The sequence below is a fragment of the Acanthaster planci genome, linkage group LG02 (genome assembly GCF_054643075.1).
Source record: "Acanthaster planci isolate LZ-2023a linkage group LG02, COTS_SCS, whole genome shotgun sequence".
Taxonomy (NCBI): Eukaryota; Metazoa; Echinodermata; class Asteroidea; order Valvatida; family Acanthasteridae; genus Acanthaster; species Acanthaster planci.
Window position 1 is genome coordinate 2,320,558 of NC_141778.1, and position 24,021 is coordinate 2,344,578.

General features: G+C 41.2%; 1 protein-coding gene across 1 annotated transcript in view; it reads left to right on the forward strand.

The window, feature by feature from the left end:
* Positions 1-16,993, forward strand: part of LOC110985777 (uncharacterized) — a 34,442-nt gene extending 17,449 nt beyond the window's left edge. Inside the window, exons 3-4 of the mRNA XM_087133541.1 lie at positions 11,773-11,893; positions 15,656-16,993. Coding sequence (XP_086989667.1) covers positions 11,773-11,891 — 119 coding nt within the window. The 3' untranslated portion in view covers positions 11,892-11,893; positions 15,656-16,993. The remainder of the gene's footprint in view (positions 1-11,772; positions 11,894-15,655) is intronic.
* The last annotated feature ends 7,028 nt before the right edge of the window (positions 16,994-24,021 follow it).

Sequence of the window (24,021 nt, forward strand, 5' to 3'; positions counted from 1 at the left end):
TTCAATCCTATTATTTCTTGGACATGCGGGAAGCTATCACAATCCTATTTCCGACGAAAGTCAATTTTGTTCCTTTCAAGATACTGTCAGCACCTTGAGGTTGTTTCAGCTGTTCACTGAAAATTCGTCCGAGTAAATTGCTGACAACGTTAAAGGGACGTCATTGCAATATAGTTTTTTCTAAAATGCAAACCTTCAAAGTTCACCTTATTTGTGTCTCGGCTAATCTCAGTTTCAATTTGTATTTCATTGTTTGGAAAAGTCATTATGCTGCCTTTTTGGTTTTTATGTTCATGAAATGTTCATCTTCCCAGCAAAAGTTGCAAAACTGTCATCTTGGGAGGAAAACCTTGGTATGTGCACAAAAACTTGATTAAAAAAATATTTTTCTGGTCGAACGTTTCTTTTCTGTGGTGATTTGTTGTTGCGCAAGTATATAGCAATATTAATCCAGTGGCAAACGTTGTTCACAGTGAGTAGATTCTTATATGGCTATTCAAGCATGGGCAATTTTGAATGTTCAAAAAGTGTGCTTTTCATTGCACTTAACCTTAACGGAATATAAAATAGCTTTCATAAACTCAAGAAGACTATGCACTTGCGGGAAAATTTGTCTTCGAAAATTTCATTGCCGCTTCTCTTTAAAATGTATGCGAAACCATATCCTTCGTCTTTTGCCAGTTTTGCTGTTTTATACGTAGAATAATCATGTAATAGGCAATATTTGGCTAAGGAGTAACCTCTTATACATGTACGTTTGTGGGGGAAATCATCTATTCATGACATTTCAACGACCATGAATATGTAGGGCCTATATGAACTTTACAAATGTGAAAGAAAACATTATTTGACCTTGGGTTCTCAACGTCTGTGCAAACCTGATTTGATCGTCTCCAGTTGAACGAGATCTCTTTCTCATTCAGCAAGGCTTTTGCAGAGCGGGTGGGAATGTTTTCTTTGATCAATAGTGCCTTGTGTGATCGCACTAAATGATTTCACAATGGGCAGCGGAAGCCGAGTGACAAACGGGTGGAAAGGTGCCTTTGTTGACCTTACACTATGTCATTCAGCCCTCAAACCTGTGAAATTCACCTTCCATTTTCAAGTCAAGCAATGTTTTGTTGAATAGAACGGACAACTGTCCTGATGGAATTGTGTTTGTCACGCCTACGGGTTGGTTAAAGAACAAAGGACGGGGTTCTAAGCCTTAGCGGATATGATCCACGGTTCATAAGCCTCTTCTTTTAAGGATCAAATGCGGCATTATAACTTCAAGAAGGTCTTTGTGTACAGTCGGAACAAAGCTCGGAATCATATTACATTCATTCACAGGACCTTTCGTCTCTCAATGCTGCCCGGCTCACGCGTATTACCATCTCTCAGGTAGTTCATCAGTTATCTTACGAAGATGGCTCGGGCCATGTTTGTTGAAGTGCAACTGCTGTGTTTTTAAAAGCACCGGAGGCATGTAAGACTAACATAATGTAGTGGTGCTGTAAATCACAATTACCATTTGCATTGGGTCCATTGTTAAAATTAGCGAACTGGGAAAGATATTCTCAATGTTTGAGTAGGAAAACTACACCATTACGTGAGGTTTTAGGGACACACACATTTATGTGTTTATACCGGAAGTTCATACTATCCATAAAAATTTATAGAATGATATACATTTAAGTTAAGGTTACCATTCAGATATTTTTGATCCGTGTTGCCCCTCAAATTGTTCAATGAAAGCAAAGTTGTAAGTGCCATTTTCAGCTGTAGACGTCACTGTGCCACTAACATCCCGTTCTTAGAAAGATTAATTGATGCTCAACATTCTACCGAACTTGAATCCCCTTGACTGGAAGGATTTTTTTAATGCAACCATCGCCACTTCCCCGAGATTATTAGCTACCTTTTTCCAACCCATTAAACGGATTAAGGTGCAAATACATAAGAGCTGACTTTAAAACGACATTTCACTCTACCGGTTCGGTGAGAGTTAAGACTGGTTCAACCGGGATCGCAAATATTGTCGTAATGGGAATCTCATAATCTTTCTTGTAATTCCGGCTGAACTTGCTCGGGCATCTTGAGCTGGCTACCTGCAATGAAATTTGGCCTGGAGCAACTTTGATGAGTCTGTACACTTCGACATTAGTGCCTCACCCTACATGCACTGTCCACTAAAGGCACAGTTCATAGAGAAAGGGTTCGATCTTGAAGTCTTGAATTAGGTATCGCGCTGCGGCTACCTCTATCTGCGTGGTATTCTGATGTTAACTCAAAAGCACATCGCAACATGTGCTAACACGCACCAGTCTCTACAATATGCAGCTATATACCAAACGATGCCATTACTGAAGTTTACCATGAATGGGGCTGCACTGTAGAATTGGCTTACCGTTCATTTCCATGCCCACTATGTCATTCTGCATTTCCATTATGCTTAGGTTTTACATGCAGCGAGCGTGTCAAACCAAAATCTTCACATGATATATCAGGTCAACTTTTCTCTCTTTTCAACGATTTTTATTCCAAACGCCACTTCCAACAACTATCCTTTTTAACTCATGCACATCAGCGTTGATATTTTTTTCCACTGAAGCAACTGAGATTGAAGAGATCAATTTCCGGCAGACTCGACCTTTCTGCCCCAATCATCGTGAATGTCCTTCAAGACATTCAACCCTCACAAAACATTTCCATACCTGCCCCTGCACATGAATAAAATCGATATTTCTCTCGAAGACTGCTTTGAAATCCGTTTGAAACGTCGAGATTATAAAAGTGTTTGTCTTGCAAAAGCGTCCCTGCATTTAGAAGATGTGCGTGCGAATTGATCATTCATGCCAGACAAACTGAATCAACTTATTTGCGTTTTATGACGTCATTCCTTTACTTAGGGGTGGTCATTTTGCTGGTAAATCCGAGGGATTTCTTGCACAGGACTGCTGTAATGTAATAAAATACATGCGTTAGCAACGACCACAAACACGGACGCCGCTAGCAAAACACAGCAGGAAAAATGACGACATGGGCAAACTGGGAAACGATTTCCCGCCAATTCCCCGAGCCTCTGTTTCCACACACCTGCCCAGCTGAAACACACCTAGTGATGACCCTCATTATTATTGTCCCCACACCCTTCCTTCCTGATAAAGAGAGGTGTTGTTACACTTTGGCAGCTGAACTGAATCCCATTTGGCCCCAAATCGTGGGTTTTCTTTTAATACAAAGATACAAAAGAAATAGCCCCACGGTAGCGTGAAATCCAGCATCGACCAACAAGCAAAAAGCAATCAGTGAACTTCAAGCTACTTCACACCGCCAACGATCCTGTGTTAGCCTAATTAATCAACAACATATAACTCTATACTGAACTGCAGCTTTCTTCAGGTATAATTTAAGACTCTTTGCACCTTTAATTTTACACCCCTTTACACACGATTTTCACCTTACACAGAGAAATACACCCATAAAAGCCCCTGTCCAATTAAAAAAAGCAAATGGACGTTACTCACGATTTTTTAAGCCGTGGGTAAACAAACTTTCGTGGCGATACTACTTACAACTCTACAAGAAAGGAAGAACTATTGAATGCAATAAAAAATTGTACCAAAAACTGAACTAAAAAAATCCTGCAACAAACAAACTACGTCGACAGCGGTAGGGTTTGTTTTCAAATTTGTTGTAATTGGAACGAACATTTTGGCGTGGCTTTGTGAAGGCTTGGTACTTGAAGCATTAGAAGGGTGTACTTGTTCTGACATAATTTACTTGTTCAAAAAATCTCAGTAGGCCTACAGCTTCCAATTCACAGAGGAGAAAAGGGGTAAAACCCAAGGGGACTATTAAAGCAAAGTCAGGAAGCATATGTCTGGACGATCAATAGACATAAACCAAGATCGATTTTTCAAAGCTAGAATGCTCCAGGCTCACAATGACACGCGTCTTTCCCGTCAATGTTGCATGCTCCCGCCATTTTCGCCGCGTTCGGATTTGTTTCTTTTGGTGGACAAGCCTTTCTCGTCGGATTTCTTTGGTGTGCGTTCGGGCCTTGGCAACTGCTCTGGCGAAATTAAACGGTTTTGACTGATATGACGCGAGTCGGGGCGGGGGCACAAAAAGGCGGGTAAATTATTGTCGGCTTGTCCCTGGTTAACTCGACAGAGAATGGATGGGAAGCGTGATTTCCCGTGAACTTTCTGTCTCCTGCATCCCAACATTGAAATCATCGCCTCTATCTTTCCTGTTACAATAGAACTATAATAGGTTAGTTACAGTGGTTTCTTCGAGTGTTTTGGTCTTCAAGAGATGGTGTATAAATACAAATGCAAAATTTTAACATTATGTATGCATTTGTGAAAAACCGTCTTAATAGGACCTAACGCATAATATAGTTCTTTATGTCGACAAGAATATAATATCAAATCAGTGCTCTGAAATATGTGATTGCCGAGCTTTCGGTAACTGAGTACCTTCTTCAGGGCAAGCATATCTCGTCGATATTCTGATCACGGTGCTACGCAGCCCTTCCATAGTTCTTTATGTGCTATTTTCTCGTAAACATCCAAATTGACACTTTGATAAATACTGATTGCGTCACATTGTCACCTGTAATGAGGTTGGTTTGGAACCCGATTCTCTAAAACGCCATAAATCTTTACCTTAATCAATATCCCAAATAAAACAAACGCTTTTTTTTCCATTTATAATTTATTTCAATTGTTTAATACCCTGTTCATTCCGACAACCACTGCGTGACAAGATGCAGTGACGTCTCACTCATTGTCTACGCTACTTTTCAAAGCTGCGCTGTTTACTTCCATAACATATGACTTTTGAAACTGTAGGGTCTCGGTAATAGCGTATGCTCAATTGGGAATTATTACCAAATTGTTCCTGACATAATAATGCCATTTAATTGACAGAAACGAAGCTGACAACGGCAGCGAAGCTGCAATCCATGGGACATCTAGATCTGTATTGCTCATGGAACGCGACAGATAAAAAAATTATTTTCCTTATGAACGTTTTACCTTGAGAAGAGAAGACGCGGAAATTGATATTAATAAAAGGCTTACCTAGACACACTTTGCGATCCTGCAATGCTAGATACTAAGTTAATATATCAAATTACTCCCCTTTCGTCCAAATTTAAAATAAATATTGCTTTCCGCGGCTTGGGCTCTGCAGAAAACATGCGCCTGGGGCCTGTGCAAGCGCGCGTCTTCACCGTAAAGGGGATGGATTACGCGCGTCTGCCTCAAGCAAATCGGCACTGCTTGTTGTTCCATTTTCATTAAGGTTTCGGAACTTCTCTTGGCTGCCGGGGTGTTGGAACATTTTCTTTTCGCCTGCACGTGGCCAGGTAAATGAAATTGTCAAGCTGTGCTCATGCGGGTTGTCATTTCGCGTCAAATTTGAATTGAATATCATTTGCCCAAATTGTTTTACTTCTTTCTTCACAATTCTATTACACTTCGAAGTCCATAATATTTAATGGTCTTCTTGCAGAACGGAACTATTTCTCCTGTTAAAATCACCCGTCTTCCTGTGTGTTGGACGAGTGACTAATATGTTTCTCGTTGCAGAGTACAAGAAGGAAACTCGGGTTTATGTGGAAGGAATTTGATGGTCTCAGCTACCGGTAATAAAAGAACAAATAATTGTCACAAATAAAACTGTTACGCTTTGGGGTGATAACACTGTAATACGAGTCATTTTGCAGAGTTTTGCCGTTTGCCGGCAAAAAGGAAAACATGTTAAAGATACCAATATTGACATCCGGAATTCTGGGGTTCGTGGCCCAAGTCGAATGAATTGAACTTTTTTATGTAATCTTAGGAGACGATAATTAGATTGAGTCTTAAAGAGGTTGCCAACAGGATTTATCTCGATGTGTCTGTGTGCTCGACCAAAGGTCAGCTCGACGAAGGGCCCGCTCACATTGTTACGAAATTACCATGGGAGTTCCAATGAAAGGAATAAACGCTCTGATTACTTATGATGACCTCGCTGATCTTTTCTTGGGACTGGTAATTTGTTAATTCCACTGTCCCAATACTGTACTTTTCTACAGTCTTTTGGCTCGTGGGATTTGATTTGGCGATATCAATAATGAAGAGCCTGCATCCTTGTGAGTCAGTTATAAGTATCGCTTTTCATCCAATCTCCTTTTATCTTAATAATAAGTCTGGCGAGGTGAAATAGGTTATTAGTAGATTTTTTTTCTGTCTCTCCTTTGAGCTACTGTGCCGATGGCGAATTGATGACATCATTCGCCTTCGAGTGGGGTGAGCGAGGAAGCCAAAGTTATCCGGGCGGTGTCCGTATACGCAAGAGGCAGCGGCCGCTAGGGCGGCAACCGCTGCACGGGTGCCCTGTAGTCTGGAAAGCCTTGGAATCGTCTAGTGAATCGACGGGAAAGCATCATTAGCGCTGAAGTGGGCCTTCTCCTCTAAATCTTTCGTCTGACATTTCCGTTTCTGCTTAAGGCTGCATTAATTTATAGGGACAAACACGAAGAGTCGGTTGAGTGGGATCAGAATCAGTGGGCTGGTTTGGCGACCTCTCAACGACGATATCATTTGGGGAAAATGTGATGTCCCAAACCTCTAAAATGTCAAAAAGTCACATCAGCTGGACAAGATACGATTATTGAATTATGTTAAAGGGAACAACAGTTGCAAAATGGGAATTTAAACATTTGATGGAATTCCTCTTTACATTCTTTGATTTTGATATTGTACGTTTACATTTTACAACCCGTGTATGGGTTTGAGGTTATAGGAATGATACATGTACTATTGAATTGAGTTCGTCTTAGTTACCGAGGTTTTCAACTACATTCCTCGATAAATGTGATAAAACAAATGTGTGCAAATTGTTACCGTTTTCATAAAAAGACACATGTAGATTTAAAAAAACGGGTTTTCGAGATAATCACCAGAGAAGTTTCTCCTATTTTAAAACTAAAAAAAGTCATTTTCAACAACCTCATGCAATAAAATGATTCTTTGAGAGGTAAACATTTGCGTGAACCCAGTAATTAAAATGGGCACAAGTGATAAATAACCCGAAATTAAAGTAGTAAAGATATGCGTCCATTCCTGGAAATGAAAATGCACAGTTCCTACATTTTGAGCAGTCTTTTTATGCGTTCTTCTTCTAAGTACTGCAACAACCTCCACAATGGGCTATTTTAAGTTGCAGGTGCGTGATGGCTAGATGACTCTAATACATGTGGTGCGTCCCCTTTATTAATGATGATATATCAATATTAGACAGTTTTGTTTTGGAGGTATCAATATTTGAAGCTTCCCTTATTTCGGCAGGTAAATGATTTCATTCCAAAAAGGTCAGGGGTATGAAGGGGAATTTGTAACAGTCTTTTTGTGCCAATTGATGGGGAAAAGAAAAAGAAGATGTTAATTATCCATATATTCTTTCTATCTATTCCGATTAGACGTCATGCAGTGGCACAGCACTCATACACACTTTCTTCAGCTTGACATTTGACAAATCACGACACCCCATTGGTCAAAGAGTCACATAACTCGCGCTCACCACCTGTCCACGAGTGTTGTTCCGCCACAGTTATGGCTTCTAATTCTGATGGTCAAATTCCTTTACAAGCTACGAGCTTTACCAAGAGAGGGCGCGATTTTCTTAGCAACGGAGGCTGCTTTGGTCGGAACTGAACTTCGCTGGTTTACAAACGACTATGAAATGTGCGTGTTACGGTCACATGGCTACCACCAAATAAACGCTCCTGTCATATGGCTCTTTTCAATCGATGAGGGGGTGCTTCTGATTGAGGTGGATAGGTAAGGGTCACGCATGTTTGCTTTCACAGTTGTGAATATAACAAAGGTGTGCGCCTTGTCGTAAAACGAAAATCAGTATTTTTCGGCCATTCTGGGCAGTATGTTTTTGGTACGAGAGGCAGTCAGATTTGTGTCAAAACGCAAACGGGTAATTCTGTTTTAAAACAAAACAGTGGGGAAAAACGAACTCGAAAAAATGTCATTTTTTACATTTCCACCTCTCTGTGAAAACGGTGACAAACATTTCTCCACAAAAAGACTCAATTAATTTGAAATGGGAAATCTCATCGTACAACCAGTGTTGTTATTCTCCACACTAAGGAGGTAACAGCAGGAGGTGTAAATGGCATTAAAGTGACTTGAAATTAGCTAACGAAAATCAGAGACTGGAATAAGGATGGATAATAAAGCGCGTCAACATGTCCCATCGGTTCATTCTTTCTACCGCCAGGATGTCCATGTGATCTCTCGGGCAAACGGTGTATCCGTAACGCTGCCTTGGTTCATACAAGGACAGGCTGTATTAAAAAATTGGCTCAAAAACTTCTTCGGCAGCAGCAAGTTGTAAGAGTCAACGTACTGCGAAAACTTTGGTAGTCTCCCATTTTCGCCATTAACCATGCACAAAGCCCATCCCTTTCACAGCAAAGAGGTCAGGGACCAACACTGATGTTTTAATGAAGCACCAAGGGTCAGTCGTTTTGTATATCAGTCCTTAAATTAGGTGCTGTCATGTGCTGCTTTCCCGTTTATAATTGACATGTCTATTAATAAAGCGGTGTGAACATGATTACTTCCAATGATTCTTATACGTTTTCAAATTTCACGTAGGCCTAGAATTGATTAATTTCAACTTTTGCCACGAGAAGGTCCTCTTTTAACGAAATGGCGTTTCAAATGAAGAGCTTAAGATAAAGGATCGAAATACAGCATCCGAAATTGGAGCGATCGATAACCCTGTCAAACGTTTGGGAATTTGAGTTTAAAGAAAAGCCTGTGAAGGATTATGCCAACATGTCACAGTGTCATGAAATGCTCGCCTCCAAGCAAAGAGCTGAAAGCCCATCGATTGACATGTTTTTCGAGTTCATATGACTCGTGCCTTCACGCCGTGCACTTGGGCACGTGCACCGCTCGGTCGCTTGAATCCCCCCGCTCTCCGTCTCACCTTTCCCGCCAAAGCGGGGTAAAATTGCGCGAGGAACAATCGCCCAAAAGGTGACGCGATATTTGAGTATGATTCGGTCTTACAGTCAAGAGGTATAAACCCGCATTTTTATTACCTCCATCTTGGCAGCTGCAACCTCATCTTGTCCAACCATGACATAGGTATCATCTTGTAAAACCTAGTTGTTTACCCAGGTATCATCTTGTAAATTGTTCAGCCTATCATATATCTGGCCGGAAGGCCGATAGAACATTGAGACGGATGTCTTCACAGTGCCGGCTGTTGTGATTTCTTTGTACCCCTCGAGCAAGCCGATACATGGTCGTGATCTGCAACCCTTGTGGCGGGTTACCACTGCAATTGCCGCCCAGGTACCAGCTTTCCATTTGAGACCGTATTGGCAAATGCAATGAAGCCTTTAGCCAGCTCCAAAAAAGATAAAATAGGCATCGACCGCTGCTTAAATAAAGAAGGTGAATAATTGAAACTGCTCTCAAGATCTTAAAGAAGTGCCTAGCTTCATTGGGGCATCATTCAATGCAAAACATCAACCGCCGGTGAAAAATTGATGAAGTTTCAACAAAGAGCTTCGGCAGGGGATAAGAAAGCAATAGGGATTGTCAGTGTCCCCCTGCCTGGGGACATTAAACTGCGTGTACTGTAATATTTATCCAGGACGATGTTGAGCCGCCGCGGTATTCAGGTGCACGCTTTTGTCGGGAAGGCAAAGTGTACACCTATCTGGGCTGTTATTCCCCCTGGGGACGGGGTGGTGGTAGGTTTGTTAAGCGGGAACACAGCAGGCAGAAACAGAGTTCTTACTCGCGGATATTTACAACCATGTTGTCCCGTTTTCTGCTCGTATTTTAGGTATCGGTCGACATTTTGCCTGAAGCCTCTAACAATAATGAAGGTAACAGAATTGTAGACGTTACCATTTTTCCTTTCGGGGAACCAATCTTCCTATCCGGTCTGATGATCCTTGCACTATCTATATGAAGCTATAGTTTGAAGCATTACAGTCCAGTCCATCAGAAGTGATATTACGAGCCAATCACCAGTAAATTTATAAGAGAAAGATATTGACAGAAGGAATACCAATGTCACCATTCATTGGTATAATTCTCTCGACTCATCAGCCTGGATGACTTTATGATGCTCACAAATGCGGTACTCGTAGTTTCGGTATAAAAACATAGACGTGAAAGGACCTTCCCACACCCTTTCCTTTTTTCAAATTTTGCTGACAGGTTGAACATTCTCAGTACAAAATTGAGCATTGAATTGACAAGCCTTTATAACAACCGCCAACGACCCCCCGCAAGTCTCGTAATCCTGTGAACGAACTGTTAAACCTTTCGTCATGTCCCTCCAGGAGTCTGTTCTTGAATCGGCATCCGAGAAAGAACAAAATGCAATAATCACGGAAGGTGATGAATTAGCTAATTAGTGAGACTATGAGCGTTTTCTAAACGAGTGGATTCGGCTTAGACTTCGGTTTGGCTGGTTCCAGCCATTTTGAAGGCTGAAAAACGCTCTATGTCTCAGGAGTACAAGTGCGTATTGTGGTCTAATCCAGCAAAATATAGCTCGACGTAACTTCTTGTGTCTGTTTGCCGTCTATCAAGATAGTGGAATTTGTAACCAAATTCAAGCATATGTAAAAAGCACAATGCCAGGCAATAGGAAGGAGCCGAAATTATACCACGTGACCACTGGACGAACACATATGTGTAGTACCCCACAGACTGGTTCCCTGACCTAACGGCTCATATGGGGGTAACAAAAGAGCATTCATTGATGTACTATGGGGATTGCTGTCTCGTGTTACGGTATCCCTCGTGACCTACGCTTGCAACGGTGTGCAGGCGTGGCGTACATAGTGTGGACCTCACGTCCACACAATGTAGGGCGCGATGGCGTTGTGTGGACTCGCACATTTCCCTCAAGTTTTCCCCTCTCTGAAAAATAGTTTCAGAGGCATTTTGGGATCAAAGTTATCGGTGGCAAAATGAAGAGGAACAGTCCAGGAAATAATCATCAAAAATCCATCTCAAAGGAGTTATCCTAGTTGGAGAAATAGGAGCATTTTCCTCAAGTTTCCTTAACCACAGGAGAACAAAGGAATGTCCACACTTTGTATGCAAAACAGGTAGGCCCCTATGTGTATTGAAGCTGCGCAACCGGTTAGGTCCCCCATTGAGCAGAGACTGAAAAACGGCGTGTAATTGAGAGTCACCTTTTCGCGCGATGGGCGCGCGATTTTTCGATTACCCAATGAAAATCGGAAATAGAGAGTGACAATCGCCCCTCGCTGTTGAATCTACCGGGTGGGTGGGGGATTTCGCAGTCAACTCACGTCTGCTGTTTCAGCCACGCGTGACATGAATAGTGGAGAGACCTTAATGGGGAATACATTAGAAACTTCTTGAGTTTCTAGATCAAGTTCCTCCCTGCTATTTCCACTAGTACACACCAAGGGCTTGTCGTATTACGCTCTCCGTGTTATGGTTCCCGTAGTGTGTGGCTAACTATTCAGTCGGACGTAAAAAGTCTATTTTGATACAGCACATGTAAACCATCACGACTTTTTATCAGCGGTTTCAATTAGGCTATAGCTAGAATGAAAGAAGGAGTTCTGTATCATGGAAGATGAAGCTATTCAAGTTTTATTTGGTGTACACTGCGTTAAACGTTATGTAGAACTGATCCCTAACCAATTAACATTGATGATATTATTTGGATGACTGATTCAATATCCCATAATCCTTTACTCTTCCGCTACAGATAAACGGCAGATGCGGCAAACGGGACTTACCGCCATTGATAACGTGAAAGGCATGTACTACAATAACAACCTTAATAGAATGTTGGCGGCCCTCCAACCTCACGTCCGCAGGCGTTAAAGGTACGTTTATGCTCTTCCACATTTCTTGAGTGTTTCTGCCTTCAGTCTCAAGTGGGCACATGCGTTGGCACCTAATTCACGCGCGTACTCTTAAACTTAACGCGCACGTGCATTTGGCAAGTAACACCCCCATGCCACCTCGTTCCCACGGGTACGATCTTGCCGCGCCATGCTGGTTTCCACCATACATTGCGCGACCTAATGAAGGAACGTGCACGCAGCCCATGGAGTCGAGGTTGCACCCCATTTAACGCGCGCGTACCACCTGCGTACATGCCACCTCCGCAATATGCCTAATGGCTTCTAATTATATGCAAGCGGCAAGCGTTTGTTTACTCAGGCATGGATTTAAAAGCAGGTCAATTCTCGAGCCCATATAAACGCCATAGAGCTGTGTTCTTAGCTCTATGCAAGAACGAAGAGCTGTAACGCTTGTCGTCAATTATTAACTGGCTTTTCCGTCCCTAAGTGCAGCCGCCGTGATCAGTCGACGAATTTCAAATTCCTTTTTAATCCCAAACGGAAGTGCTGGTCAGGAATAGGATTGCAGCCTCAGTAAACACAGCAGCAGTCTAGCTCTGTCCTCCGGCCGATAGGTCTCGACCCGCTTCGCTTGTAGGGGTGGGCGTGTTTTAAAATCTTGACCTCGTAAACTTGGCAGACTTTGCGAGACCGAGTACAATCCACAAATTTCCACATAATACGGAACATTCCAACGAGCAAATAGAAATCTACACATCAAAACAAAAATGGCGGACAAACCATATATTACGAACTAGCAGTGGCGTATCCAGCGGAAGGGGCAACTCCCCCCCCCCCCGCGATTTTTTTTTAAATACTTCATAGTTAAATATGAAAGAAAATAATCAGTATATTTCTTTAGGAAATATTAGCACCAAAGCCCTAAGAAAACAACACCAACAAATAATGTCGAGACCATAAGGCTTTTGATTATTATTATGTTAACATTATGATGAAGGAGCCCAAGGCCTCATTCGCTTTTTAATTTGCCCCCTGACACCAAAACCTGGATACGCCGTTGCCCACTATACTTCCCTTCCCTGCGTTATTATTTTGCGTTGTGATATATGACATTATCATAATAATGTCGAAAAAAGAAAGTCACAAGCAAGACTTGAATAACATTTGGACTGGTACCTGGCTCAAAATTAAGGACAGGGGAAACATGAACTGCTAGGCAAACTTTTATGCTGAAAAGTAGATCGAAGACATCATACGTGATCGACAGGAAATGTCGTATCCCTTACATTTTGAATATAAAAATCATCCTTTTCATTTCTCCCGGTCACCATTCAATCCAGCAAGCCCCTTGTTATTAACTAGTTAAAATGATACAAATAGATTGAAAGAAATTAACCTTTTGGGTTGGGGGTGATTTCGGCTGTCAGGTTTGACCAAAAAAACACAACACAACGTCAGGAGACAGTATTATAAGTATCTGCGTAAGATTTTCGCCACATTCCATATATTTGAGGAAAAATCCTGTTCCTACGCTGCTCACAATCTGTCTGATACTCTCTCAGGGCATGAAAACCTTAGGTTGATCAATTACACCGAAGCAAACAGTGATATTGAAGACGGGTGAACGGGCATTACCTGGATCATTGCAGTCGGCGCTACTGAACCAACATTATTGATTTAAAGCGAACTCGACTCCGATCTGGAAACCGTGTAGCGGGCACACTGTCTTCGCCCAACTGGCGTGGACGAATCACCCTACGCGATTCCCCCCGATCTCTACCATTCGGGCCTCGTCCTGCACAAATTAAAGGTAATAACTACCAAGTACAAAAGTACTTCAGAAAAAAATACCTCGTTGCCTGATTAGATTATAGTTCTACCGAAGCAGTAAAATACACCTCACTCGTGTGTAAAATTTCTGAAATTTGCCACCGTCTGCATAGAAAATGGAAAACAGTAACGTCAGCACAAAGAGGGGCGTGAATCAATGAGACAGCTTAATTGTGATGTTATCCCATCAAAATGCCCAACGTTCTCTCCCAGGGCATATTATTTGTCGTAATAAGATAATGGATAATGTCGATAGAATTCACAAAGTACGGCTAATTGGCTTGACTTTCCGAGAAGTAGGAAAAATGGCTACACGTAAACATTAACGAAATTATACTAATGAAATGAAGTAACCCCGAACACCCTGGTGTTTACTGTATATCTTTTCAAAATTTATGAAATCAGTCTGGCTTGACACTTCATCACATTAATAACGGCGTCATAAAAACCAAATTTTCTTTCAAAATTTCCCTCAGGTATGGCAACGCACCGCGTAAACTTATCAAAAATTCCCGCGCAGAGCATGCTAATGAGTCTGCCGCGTTTAGAGCGTCCCAGCAGAATGATTTTTTGAAAAAAATTCGGTCTGATATTAGCCTTGGAGTTTGACGCAGATTCGGACCCTGTGGACGAGTGATAATTCATCGAGTCGTTATTGTGTCGCATGTGATCTGCCTCGGCATGAATTATAGATCGCTCACTGGGCGAAACTGGAGCATCATTTCACATGCTCTGTGGAGCAAACGGGAAGGTCTGAAGACCCGTCGGTGACAATGCTGCGCTCTCTCAATCCAAGCTGGATCGGAAAGATGTAACATTTTACAACCACCAATCCTGTGGCGATTATGTAAACTCCCCGTGCCGTCGTTTTTAAAGAGTTTCTTTGGTGCCCCGGTAGATGATGTGAGATTAGACAGATAACGCAGAACTGTGATTCAATCATTCCATGTTTTACAAATTGTTTTTGATGAGTGTTTCATAGTTACGTTGGTCACGCACTTACGTAATCTGTAACATCAAAGGCATGGGGGTTTACGTCAAACACCTTGATTGGATATTGAAGCCTTCCAATGCAATCCAGAAATTTTAAAACATCCCCCAAATTGCCAAGCGCTCAACGTTTGTCTGACGGGTTCGGCAAGGGATATTCAATCAACGATGTACCCCAAACACCGCCAGAATTCCCTTTAAACCCCACTCCTTATGCACAACCCATTCCAACTTATCCGATATCCCATCATTGAAGTTCCATTTCACCGGACAACCAAGAGCAGGAGCATTGATATCAAACCGCATAGAAAAGCTAATGAAGAAAATGCATTTGTTTTTGAAAAGATATATATTTCTCATGTATCAGTGACATTTTTACACGTTTTAAGACGCCACGTTTATAATACTTTGGGAGCACCTGTTTCCTCTCGGTTAAGCTCATCAGTACAATCGTAGATTTTTTTTTCAAAGTTACACCTACTGGTTTTGTTGTGCAGTGGATTTGGGTTTTCCTTCAAAGACTTGTACAGTTCAAACGTGACTTTTAAAAGCCCCACCTGCTTTCTGAAGTCAAACACTGATCCCCAGAAGACAGCACACCTTTCATTAATTAAATCTAAAAGCGGATTGCCAACTTGACCTTAATATTCACACAAGCCTTCGACGAGATTTTTTTTAGAACCATTTCGTGCGACATTACAAATTAATCTCTGTAAGCCAACCCATTAACATCTGTTATGAAGTTTCCTGCAGTTGGTATTTGCTGTCACGCGACCGATTCATCTTTCACGGAACCCAACCACCTTTAACCTACGTTTTTTATGTCGTTGCCTTCGATGCTGCTCTGGTGCATACTGTTTTAATACGACCCAGGAGTACATTGTATTTCTGTCAGGATCACCACAGGATTACATTGACACGATATGTAATTTTCCCTTTTCATTTTTTTCTCCACGGTAGATTTCAGCAAAAGAGGCTTTCGCCGTCTCAACAGCTATTCGCGACATGACGTCACCGACTTGGGAACCTAGATTTGAACCAGAAGTGGACAACAACGCTATATTTTTCTCTTCTTTTTTTCAGTATTTGGGGAAGTAAAACAACATTGAATTTCAGTACGCCTAACACGAATGCCTAAACTGTTGTGAACAATTATCCACCATTCCAGAGAAAAATATATATATTTGTCTATAATTGTTGAATTAAACACAATTAACAGACGGAAATACATTTATTGATTTATGAAGAATGCTGGGGAGGGTTTTACATATTTTTGTGGATTTGGAAGGTGTAATTTTAAGTTTAATTTTAAAATGGAACATTGAACCTTTGACGAGTGTATGCTTGCAGTGTAGCTTGAACATTAGCATAGGATAAAAACGTAAACCACACATGCAGAAGTTGGCTGCACATATCAGATATTTATTTTGACTTTCATAGTGTAATTGTAGTTCTCCGGAGCTGTCAAATTTTATGCCAAGCCACGGATTTTCGACGTCACTTCAAATTTTTATCCGAGTCCTTTTTGGGCCTGTCGACAGACATTACTCAAACACGCTATCGCCTTTAGACTCAAAATTTCAATTTTAGTCAAACTGAAAGAGAAGTCGGGCATAATAAGCTATGAAACCTTACAAATGACTTAATCTATTCATACCAGATGAAGGTAAGTTTCCTTGCTGTGAATACAGAAAAGCACATATAAGTTGTCCATTTCTTTGATCAACAACGATTGTGCAAAGCCTTTAGGATATGAAATTTGCTCCATTGATTAAGACTAACAGTTCACATTCTCTGCTTAGTTTTTGAGTTTGTAACGTGCGTCATTAGGCCCATTATAGCAAGAAGTTGCTTTCAATCAAGGCCTTCTAGAGTATTCTACTGTGAGATGTAAACATAAATGAGTATTGTTATAAGGTACTAATTCCAAATTTAAGGAGTATTTTATGCATGGCGAGAATCATTACTGTCATACGGAACAAATGTGGCTGTTATTCCTTCTTCCTTTTGTCTGTTGCCCAAGGGCTTCTGAAGGCTAGTTGAATTCATACGTATAAATTTTGTCAACCTTCTCATTTTGTAAAGGTACAGGTAAGCAATTGGCGTTTATAAGAGCTTGACAATAGTGACTGCAATGTATATATTTCACAGTAGTGTTTATTAGACCGAAATCTCCGCCAGAACATTCCTTTTGGCAGCAGGGGTTTTAAATAAGTTTTACAAGTTTCTTTCAGTGTGTGGAATATTATTATACCCAATCTAGGGTGCGCAAATAAAACACAGAATACAGACTCAGTATGTTTAGAGGTGAAGTCTGGTTGTTATGTCCGTCTGCGCCAATATCTGGTTTTGGTTTGTGCGTTATACCGGTAGCCTGCGCGCAGTGCGGACGACCAACCATCACCATGACGATAATTGAGCGACAATAATTGCGATTCTCTGTCACGGTAGAAACGATAACTTACTTTCGGAAGCGATAACCATGACAACTACTAACCAGGACGGGTAGGCCTAACTGTCCCTGGAGACTCATATTCCCCTTCCCCCCCACACGACAATGGCCACGCCACTGACGACAACGGACACAATGCCAGACGGTAATGAGTAACTTTCACGGCTATATTCAAACAGGAGTCGTAAAACAATTTGATAGTTCAAATGTATCAACGCAGTGACGAACAGATATAGAGGGAGGAAGAACCGTAAACGGAGGGCTAGGTACCGACATGGCATGTTCTCGTAAATTTAACACGGTCAGCATAACCAGAACTATGTCACAGTTTATGGGTTAACAAGTTCGACGAAGACAGGACAAAGAGAATTATAATTATGATAATTCCTATTTGGTATAATTGCATCGACGGCTGTTGAATGGCAATCATTACATCGACGGCTGTTATATGACACGAAATGAGGCCCTCCTTCCATTCTTAGGGCATCTCGACCTAACCCGTACGTATGGGAGAAGCATTTCTAAGCGGGGTTGGGCTTTTTTTTTCTTCTTCTTCATTTGAGTTGGGTTCTAGAAATCCGCAGGCGGAGAGGCTGCCTAGAGACTTCAAGGAAATTCTCAGTTTGTCACAAGTTCCCAAGACAGATTCAAGGGACACTCTGACCAAAAATGGACAGGAGATTGCTCGGAAAACATGAAAATTCTGAATTTTTACAGTATAGTCATCTGCACTCAACCTTACATCGTTGCATAATGATGACTCCCCACCAACTCACAGCTTCAATTTCTCATAAAGGCACTGTCCTTTCGATGTACTATTCGCTTAGAGCAAACCGCCCCCCCCCCCTTCAAGTGAACCATTACCTCCAAGGAAGTACAAAATCACACAAAAACCCGGAATTCGAGCAAGTCATCGCTCAAAACTTCCCTACGTGCGAGAAAATAGGCGGTAATAACATTAATGACAAACAGATGCTAGCCACGGGAAAGATACATCGCAGCCAAGTTGCGTAGATTATGGTGAAAACCTACCAATTCACGGCTTTTAATCACGCGCTCTGGATACGCAAGGCTTCTCCAAAATGCGATGCCCTGCGTCAGGGAACGTGACGCGAGATCAGTGGTGATCAAAGGTGTAGGAAATGCACCAGCCGTGGTCCTCCCGCACTAATTACAACCAGCGCGTGGTGAGGAGCCGTAGAGCCGCGGAAGTCAGCGTTGATGAAGGAGACACCAACGCCCAGGCACGTACGATGTGCGCGCCTCATCAATAACGGACAACAGCGTAACAGAGAGTGGCTGGATGCTTCGGCGTCGTTATGGGTTGGTTTAGGGGAGCAATTAGTGATTGTCTCGGTTTGATGTTGAGAGCCGTTACGGCATGCAGTTGGTTACAAGCTCGGGTGGAACCTGGGTCCTCGACAGGCGTTTCAAATTTCTTGCATCGTCGCAAAAATGACGGCCAGGTATTCTTTCATTAAAAGTTTCAACACGGCATGTCTGTTGCTCTTAACAATGACTGCTTTACGCATCATAATCATTTGGCAAATGATGACTCAAAACTATGCATTTAGCAGACTATAAAATCTTAATAGCGCATTGGTTCATTGCTTCTGTCCCCAATTAAATAATAATGAAGGTCGTCATTTCCGCGCCGGACAGCGGTACCTTTGGGAAGGAATGGCAATGTGTTATTCATTATAATGAAAACCTATCGAAGATGTATCCATGCGTAGACATGCTCAGTGACTCGTAAGTGCTCTTGTTAAGGTGATCACACCTTTAATTCCCACAGTACAGGAAGGACAAAGATTGTGCCATCTAATGAAGGTCATCCTAAAAACATTTTTTAGTGACATGGTCACGCCAGAAGGGCGGTCGTGCCCGAGATCTTTCCCTGCATCGTGGATAAAGTATGGTGAACAGTTTCTCGTGAAAAGTACATACACTGGAAAATATCCAGCTTGACTACATCCCAGATAACATTTTGACAAGATCGTTTACGACGCTTTTACGTGCTGCAAGGGAAAAGTAGGTTTTAAGGGATGAAAACCAAAACCTCGTCTGTTCATTGGGAATATAAATAATTTATTCCCCCAAGAAAAATTGTTAGCTTTGCGTTTCCCAGTGGCGTTTCATTTTAATCTTGTTAGAAGCGCCCTTATACCTGGGCATACACAAACTAATTTCAAGCAAGAAAAACAACAATCTTTTCTTTATAATTATATAGTTTCATTATGAACTTACTGTTATCTTTGCACAGGGAAAAGCAAATCATCCCATGTTTTAAGATAACCAACGAATTTGTAGTGGGAGAATGAGAGGTTAAGCAAGTGATGTTGATAACTAACCTCGAACTCTCTAAAAACGCGTCTGCCTCACTAATCATTGCATTACCTGTTCCACGGCCATCACGTTTTGAGTTGATTCCGAGATGTGATTGAAACTACTAAGCCAGAGTGAAATGCATACCGACTCGACCCTCCTCCAGCCGGCCCCAAACAGCTGCCAGGACCGCTAGGGTGGATTCCAGCAGGTGACATGCTCTACTCCTGTTCGCATGGGTAACCCCCGCCTGACCAAAGGTGACACACACACACACACAAAAACAGTGACAATTTTGCAGAGACAAATATGAAGTGGTGAATTTTGCGCATACGCAAAGATGCTGTTGAACCGACAGGCTTCAGAAAAGCCTTATACGTATTAATCTGAAGTTTCCAAGATAGGCCTACATAGCTTTTTTGCTAGAAAAGTAATTGAAGATGGCACTGTCGGTTTGCCTCGTTATGGAGCCAAGGCTTTAAGCCTCGCTTTCAGCCCGAAAATGAGCAAGCAGTATGGTTTAAACTTGAAGGGAATCCTTCCTTCTTTTGTCAAGTGAGTTCTGAGGCCGACTGGACAGGCTGAATATGCAAACCGATCATTGGTCCGCGATTCAAATCCTGCTACTTGTTTATCAAATTTCATTACTCCAACTTGACCGTCTCTATCCGGGAACATCAATAATTAAAGGGATACATATGAGAGTAGACGTGTCCAGAATAGAAGTGCACTGATATCGGCTGCCGAAATTGGTTTCGAATTCAGAATTGAGGTCCGTAAGATTTCCGTTTAGAAAAATATCTCAGGGTAAGTATGGAGTAAGGTTACGCAAGAAGTATCTTTGTTTGTTATTTATGCAGTATCCGTATTCAAATTACATGTAAATACATATACATATACATTTACATGTAGTTATTTATAGATACTGCAGGGGAGCCCATTAGGAAGCAAAGCTTTTAAGCATGAGCCTGTTGCATTAAACATTACCATAAATGGGAAATGCAAATACATGTAAGACATCCAACACACATACACATTACATAGAAATACAAATAACAAAAAACGCAGTACAGATCAGCAGGCTTATCAAAACCACAGGATATAAAGTAAGTTAAACGCAGGCATGATTAATGGTATGTTTGAATTGTGGTAGCATTAAAATCGTTTAAAGACAGATTGGTGGAAATTCTAAGTTGAATAGGGAAGAAATTCCAGAGCTTAGGTCCGCTATATTTAACAGTATTTCTTGAGAAAGAGAAGTACGGTTATTTGAAATATGGAAATTAGAAAATTGTCGAGTAAGGTGAAAATAAATGTTACGATTCTGATTGATTATACTCATTATAGAAGACGGCAACCTGTTATTTGTACATTGATACATCAGAGACCCAAGTTGAACACTGTACATGTCATTAAGTTTTAAGGTCTTATGTTTGATAAAAAGAGGATTTGTATGATTGTAAAAGCTCTTTTCTGTAGCAAAATCAGTCTATTTAAATTAGTGGCAAAACTGCAACCCAAGCAAGTAGGCCATAGTTAAGATGAGAAACAATCAAGGTATTGTAAAGAGATTCCAAAATATAACTAAAAAAATATACCTTTTAATAAAAATAACTTTTTAAGTACACCTACATGTACATTCCTAGAGACAATCTTACATAGATGATCAATATGATTTTTTCCACGTAAGTCCCGAATCAATAACCAGGCCAAGAAATTTATTACAATCAGTTTTGGTAATAACAGAATTGTCGATCATAGTGCTACTGGGCAATTCCTGAGCAGAATTATTAAATAGCATATAACTTGTTTTTAAAATATTAAGGACAATCTGTTTACTCTGAACCTGATTTCAGTTCTGTGTTGACTGTATCAGTGAAGTAATTAAGGTTGCTATGGGAAGAAATTAATTAGAGTCATCATCAAACAAAATAAAGGAAAGTAGTTTAGAACACTTCGTGAAATCATTAAAATACATTATAAAAAGCAAGGGACCTAGGACTGATCCTTGGGGTACACCGTGGGTAAGAGGACTCAATTTTGAATTTAAGCATTTATAGACACAAACTGCATACGATTGGAGAAATAACTCCTTAACCACTCTAGGGCAATTCCTCATACACCATAAAAAGAAAGTTTGTTAGTTGGATTTGGTCAATTGTATCCAATGCTTTAGAAAGATCAAGGAAAATGCCCAGAGTATGTTTGGAGTCAACAATGGCATTAGAGACTTTATTTATAAAGGTTAGTAAAGCATGGGTGGTTGAATGCTTTATATGAAACCCAAACTGTGATGAGTTTAAAATTTCGTATTTGTCAAGAAATTTAATTGCACGGGCATGAGGGCATTTTTCAAAAATCTTGGAGAAACACAATAATATAGAAATAGGTCTATAATTGTTTACCCAAGTGGGGTCCCCTTTTTTAAATTAGAATAACTTTAGCAATTTTTAGTTGTGAGGGAACAACACCGGTTGAAAGGGAAGCATTAATTAAATGAGTAAGAGGTTTACTTATAGCAGTAATACAACCTTTTAAGATAGAGGTACTAATGCAATCATGTCCTGAACTCGTTTTGTTTTGTAGGTTATCAACAATATTAATTACTTCATATTCCTTTGTTGGCAAAAAAGATGAATTTGGTTAGGATTTATCAAGTAATCCTTAAGGTTATGAGCTGAATGTTCAGCAAGTAAACTACTAGCAAGATTCGGACCTATGTTATTAAAACAATCGTTAAAACAATTAGGAATTTCGACGGGGTGGTTAATTGATTTACCTTCAAAGATTATACTATCAATTGGTCGAAATGAGTTTTTGTTAAGAAGAGAATTAAGTAAGCATTAAACCTTTGCCCACACTCTCATTGCAACAGAGTAAGGTCTACAGGATAAGCCACTCCTACGGGTTGTTACAGAATCATTCTATTTGACCAATTGCAAGCAAACAAGGACAATGCGATTATAGTTAACCTAACGTCAGAGTTGTAGCTTCCGTTTCAAGACTGAACGTGACCTTGACCTCCGCTGAACGATTGGTCAATTAGGATGAAAGTATATTAAAGACGTAATGACTACTAATTATTTAATGACAGTGCAGCTACAATTTGGCATTAAAATGTCCTTCGCATCTGGCAACTTTATACATTGAGCATCACGGTAACTTTTATTCATCACCAAAGAACACAGCAATGGTGCTCGACTGTATTTTACAGCTGAGACACCCCCCCCAAAAAAGTTTTGTATAAAACTATTTCCAAAGTTATAACATCGATTTATTCAAACTAAGTTGAAGGGCAGAATAATGGTGAGAGAGATTCGTAACTTATTTTCAGCTTAAGACGGCTGTGATATTGACATCTAAGGCCGTGTCTCAATTACTCAGCTTCAACAAACCTGATGACACACGTCAAAGCCTGGAATTAGCCGGCAGCTAGCCCTTAGCCAGAAGTGCAAGTGTTATTTCGAGTCGCAGCCGTGACTTGGGCACAGCCAATTATGGTGCGCATAAAGCCATGTCGGGGCTGATATACTAAATCTTGGCATAAATTTTTTTTAAAAATCACATAATATGGAGGGCCTGACGTTTCGATCCTAGCAGAATCTTTCTCAAAGGCAAAATGACAAGTGGACAGGACAAACAAGCAAACAAAGAATCATCCAAGCATGGAAGATATGGTTGAGTAACAAAGGGATGTAAGGTGGGAAGAGATCAAAGAAAAATACAATGGAACGAACTGGACCCCAAGTGGGAGGGGTATAATCTGCAGACAAAAGAGAGGGAAAGAAAAGAGGGTTAATTAGTAGTTTCCCTCTTGGATGTTCAGCCCATGGGGTTGTATGGTGTGGAGGCGTTTGATGCAAAGCTTCTCCCTTTTGAAGTGATCAGCATCTTTACGGAACCCAAGTGGTTCTATGCCCTGTAATATCATGTCAGACATAGAATGGTTAGGAAGGTTGAAGTGGTGGCCTACAGGGGTATCTAGTCTTTTGGTGTTGACTGTAGATCGGTGGCCATAGAAACGCTTCTAGAGTGTTCTTGGTCTCTCTGACATACTGACCTCTGCACACCCGACAAGAGATAAGATATATGACATTAGAAGAGCTACAAGTGATAGTGCCTTTGGTTCTGTGGGTGGTACCAGAGGAATGTCCAGATCTGATTCCAGGTAATGGTTCTGGCAAACAACACATCTGTTAGATTCACACTTCCAAGTGGCATGCTGGTAGGGGAAGGGTATCCAAAGGGGGCACCTCTGCCCGAATGATAAAGTCCTGTAGATTACGGGGACGCCTGTAGGCCACAAGCGGGGTGTCTGGGATTGGACTGGCTAGGCGGTCTGAGGTGTGGAGGATGATGATCGTCGATGATTCTTTTGCGGAGGGAAGACGTAGGTGAAAGTGGTGACCAACGGAACCCTGGGGATGGTTTCCTCACGAGGTATCTTCTCATTGAGTGGGACGGAGTGGGCCCTATTTCTAGAGCGTTGAACCTGGTGGTAGCTGTAACCCCTTGCAATCAAATGCCCCTTCAGTTCCTGTGTCTGACG